We start from the raw sequence: 4,858 nt of genomic DNA on the forward strand, positions 1-4,858 counted from the left end.
TGAGGTAGTGCTTGATGAATCCCACGTGGGACGCTCAATGTTAAAAACAATCAGGAAACGACAAATGCAGTTTTTGGGACAGCTGAATAGACATAAGGGTCTCAAATATCTGGCTCTCACAGGAAAAATTGAGGGCAAGCGAGGCAGGGGTAGGCCCAGAACAACATACTTAGGGAACCTAAACAAATGGGTAACACGAAAGGATCAGGGAAACGTAGCTTTTTTTAGAGCATCCGAGCAAAGGAATGAATGGAAAACCATGATCGCCGATGCCTGTCGCAGATCTGGCACTGGATGATGATGATGATAGCAGCGAGAGCATACTACCACAAATCAGACGGAAACAGAGGAAGTGACAGGCCCAAGAACAGATGGATAGAGAGGGTCAGAGAAACATTAGTCAGGCACAACATAACCCTGCAACAGGCGACAAAACAAACAAGAAAAAGACGTTTGCTTCTCTCCTCAGCACAACAACGTGACAGAGCCCCCCCCCCCCTCCCACCCCACCCCACTCCCAAAAGTAAAGTAAATGTAAAGATAAAATGCTAGGATGCAGGTAAATTATAATTCAGAATCATGCTATATTGTTTTATAACAATTGCGCTCTAAGAGCGTACCTTTGTACACATAATACTTGAGTTCGATTCCAAAATGGAAGTTAGTATTATTAATTTCTCTCTCCAGGTTGTTTATGTTGAAATGCTTCATCCTTTTCAGCTCAATTTGGAATTGGAAGTCATGGTCGATAAATGTTACTTTGCAAAATATAGTTAATCATTGAATTAATTAGTATCAATCACAACATAAACATTTCCAGTAATTTCAGTAGCAACATCCTATTTCAATGGGTACGTAAAAACACTTACAATAAAAATGAAAGGTTGCTGGCGAAAACACACTGTAATTTTCTTCCAACGGAGGATTTACAAAAGTCATCTGAATCACATTTTGAAAGAACTGTTTTAAATCAGTTGGGTTTTTTTTTTCAGGGCAATCTTTAGAATTAATTTATCAACTTTAGTTCAGGCACAGAAACTGGAACTGTTTAGGAAACACGAACTTTGCCATCAAACGGCAACCGCCAAGCTTGGACTGTAGCCATGATATAATAGATAGCAGATACCAAGTCGGCGATGATGATGGCGCAGAAGACCAGAGACAACATGGCGATGGCCCCTGCACCAGTAGACATGCTGGACGCTCGTTCATCGGGTGCTGACGTCACTTTTCTCACGGTAGACGAGAGGTGGGCGTGGTCCACACTTAAATTGCGTTGAATGTCTGCCGCCACTTCTTGAACTTCTTCCAAAGAGAGTACCACACTAGTGGAATTGGCAATGCACTTACATTTACAAAGTGAGTTGTAAGGAATGACGGTTAGATTTTCTGGTGTGCTCAATGTCCAGTTTTGACTGATGTCGCTTGCGAGACAACGGTATAAGCCCTCGTCTTTACTCTCGAAATTTAAAATCTTAAATGTGGATGCAGCTCCTTCCCCGAATATGACGTCATCTTTCTGCCAGCGGAACCTGAGATGCATGGGATTGTGAGATTGACAAGAGAGTTTCACCAGAGTACCTTCAGGAACATTTGTTAGAGATGATGTAAATTTCGGTATGGACGTATTGATGGACAGTTCCAAAGGGCTGCTAGTAAAGATTGTGCCATCAGACACTTCCACGTCACATGTATAGTTGCCTACGTCATCTTCTCCAAAGTGTGAGACACTGATTGTGTCTGTGCTTGCGTTCGCCATCGGTTTTCCATTGAGCTTCCAGGAAAAGTCTACAGAAGTTGATACTGTAGAAGAGCAACTAAGTTCAACGTTTTCCCCTGGAAATGGTGCCGACTTGTTGGTGAGGATATATGGCGTGGGGTCAGCGAGACTCAAGGTTACAAAATTGCTCGACGGTGAGAAGATGTTGCTTACCTTTGTTTGACACTTGTACGATCCCATATACCTTTGGTCAAAGTTGTCCAACTGAAATGTCGGCGTTCGTCTCATAATCCAAAAGCTATGGAAGAAAAAGTAGTTCTTAACTCCCACGTCCGTCGTGTTGCACGTTAATGTAACGGAAGATCCCCACATCACTATTGAGACGTCAGCGGACAAAGTGGGCGTGGCAGGAATCCTGTCCTCCAGTGTTACGCTGTTGCTTTGTGCTGAGGTTACATCTCCTATCGTTGAGAAACATGTGTAGTTTCCGGCATGAACAGACTGGAAATTACGCAACTCAAAAGTCTCAGATGACGTCGTATTGGTGGTCCAGCCCTGTGGTGTTTGCCAGAGGAATCGTTCAACTGGGTCAGGGCTCTTACACGTGAGTTCCACATCATCACCGTTCACTACTTGGAGAGTCTCTTTAGGCATGTCTCTGGCCACTCTGGGCAACGCGTAAACAGACAACTCCGGAGTTGTCAGAAAAAACTGGAGAAGTATGTCATTACTTTCGGGGGATAGCAGCTGTGACGTCGTGTTCTGAACTTGACAGGTGTACGAGGCAGAGTCTCCGGGCAAGAAACGGACGATTTGGAGAGTCGATTGTGTTTGCCTGATAAAATCCGAACCGTTTTTCTTCCACAAATAAACAAGATCATTACCGTCTGTGAACGGAGTACATGTCAAGGTCACATTCTCTCCCGGTGGCACAGGAAGATCACGTGTTACGTTTAACGTGGGCTGGGCGGGGGGAACAGATCGGGTCAATAGGATCTCGTTGCTCAGAGCTGACTCCACCCCATCCATAGTCGCACTACATTGGTACCTACCCTCCTCCAAAAACCCGGAACTAGATAATACCATAACTGAATAATCTGTATTCACGTAATGCTGTCCGTTTCTGTACCATGAAAACTGGCTCGGAGATCCCCGGTCAGAGTAAGTACAATGCATAGGAACATCAGAGCCTTGTAAAAAGGCCTGGACGTCTCCCCGAGCTGTAGGAGTTGTAGGAATGTTCAAACAAGTATAGCCCGAGCCCACATCATTACGACACCGCTGTGTGCTAGCATGACAAGTGTGTGTCCCCGTCTCACACTCGTCCACGTCCTCACAAAGATGCCTGCCACTGCGGTTACAACAAGTAGGAGACAAAAAAACATCCCTCCCTGAGTTCCATTTATATAGGATAGTACAATGTTTACTGCCACAATTTCTAGTTCTGTACGAGCTTGTAAATCGAGTTTCAGTTGCCCAATTGGACGGGTCAATGTCATCTTGAGCCCAACTCTCTTTGCCATCTTGGTTCTGTAAAAGAAATCGAATCAGGACTCAAAGGAGATTCGCAACTTTAAAAACCATTAACTATAATTTCTTACTCAGACAGACAAGACTGTCGGATGGCGAATAGGAGTAAGATTATTATGGGTTGATTTTTGAGAGGGGGGGGGGATTTGCTTTCATTTCTTTATTAATTGCTTTTTCGTTTGTTGTTTTTCATTTTTTTTTAAATTGTTGTTCTTTGCATTTGGATTTATGCAGCGTTCCTACCATTATGTGCGCCTTGTATTTAAGCTGCCGGACACGTAATTATTAGAATCTGGGTTCGGGAATTGAAGCTTCAGCTCGGTCCGACGTTGTGCCCTTGGGAAAGGCACTTTAGACGAATTACTTATATGGCCCGATCGTTTCGGAGGTCGATGTTAAACTCGGAGGTCCCACCTCTTGAATAACCTAACAGTGTTGATAGGCGAACCACTTCAATATTTCACAGCTGTGTGCTCACGAAAGCAGTAGCTATAAAAAGATATGTCACGACGCGCTGGAATCATGCGCTCAGCAATTTTTTTGACATATTTGTATCATGCTATGGCATGTTCATTTGTTTTACTTTTGTGGAAGAAAACGACCTATCTGACTTGAATAGAAGTCGAGATAGTTGCTTATGAAGGAGGTAGGGGTTGCCTCATCAGAGGTAAAATTAGCGAGCAAATGGCCCCAAAGTTTGGTGAATTCCAAAGCTTGAGACTATTAGGAAACTGTACGCACACCTATATTTTTTGTGCCATTGATCAACGTTTTTTTAAAGAGAATCTACAGGGAAATATGTTTACAAATAAAAAGGTGTTGAGCCAAACAGAACAAAACAGATCCCAAAAAAATAATTTTAAAATTTTTTTAACAAAATTGCACAACGGTCAGAAAAAATGCCCGTCTCCTTGATTTCATTATTTTGAGGAGCTGCTGATTTCACCATGATGCCTCACAATGTCTAGTTTATCATTATAGATAAGATACACACCGTTGTCGTTGTTAACCACAATGTGAGACCGCGATCGAAAGACGACACAGCCTGTAACAGTTCCTGGTATTCAGTCTCGTTCTGGATGACCGCTACCTTAAGGAAGCCACTGCAAACCGAAGGCCCTTTATTAAAATTCGTCCAGGTTCGAGGCACTGTGAAGGTCCGGTCTCCAACTTGCACTGTATAGAGTGCGGCACACACGATACTGGACCTTAGCTCTGTAAATGAAGGAGAAAGAAAAAAAGACCCGAATGTTGCAACAGCTCTTTAGTTTCTTTGCGATGTAACACGATGATTACTTACTACACGACAGGATTAATCAATAGTATATGTATCGCTACCTCAGATTTACAAAGTTGTTTCTGATATTTTTGACTATTTAATTTTGAGTTACGAAGGTCATGCGGTCAGAAAGCAAATGTGCTCTATCTGCTCTGTCAAAATCTAAAGAATAATATTCGGAGTCATCATCAAGATATTCAAAGAATTGCATTCTAAAAAGCTTGACATAGTGTGAAATTCATTTTATTTTACACACCAAACCTCTAAAAACTATGTACTCTAAACTCTAAAAAAGGTAGAAAGCTGAAATTTGGTAATAAGCTTCGTCT

General features: G+C 42.6%; 1 protein-coding gene across 1 annotated transcript; it reads right to left on the reverse strand.

Moving 5' to 3' along the window:
• Positions 1–1,048: 1,048 nt before the first annotated feature.
• Positions 1,049–2,749, reverse strand: LOC106012513 (carcinoembryonic antigen-related cell adhesion molecule 5-like). The gene has a single exon (XM_013085653.1). The coding sequence runs from the start codon at positions 2,747–2,749 to the stop codon at positions 1,049–1,051; it is 1,701 nt and encodes a 566-aa protein (XP_012941107.1).
• Between the last annotated feature and the right edge of the window lie 2,109 nt (positions 2,750–4,858).

Source organism: Aplysia californica, unplaced genomic scaffold (assembly GCF_000002075.1).
Source record: "Aplysia californica isolate F4 #8 unplaced genomic scaffold, AplCal3.0 scaffold00394, whole genome shotgun sequence".
Lineage (NCBI taxonomy): Eukaryota > Metazoa > Mollusca > Gastropoda > Aplysiida > Aplysiidae > Aplysia > Aplysia californica.

Bases quoted from the DNA above. Each gene is read 5' to 3' on its own strand.
- LOC106012513 (XM_013085653.1), bottom strand. From the start codon at position 2,749: ATGGATGGGGTGGAGTCAGCTCTGAGCAACGAGATCCTATTGACCCGA.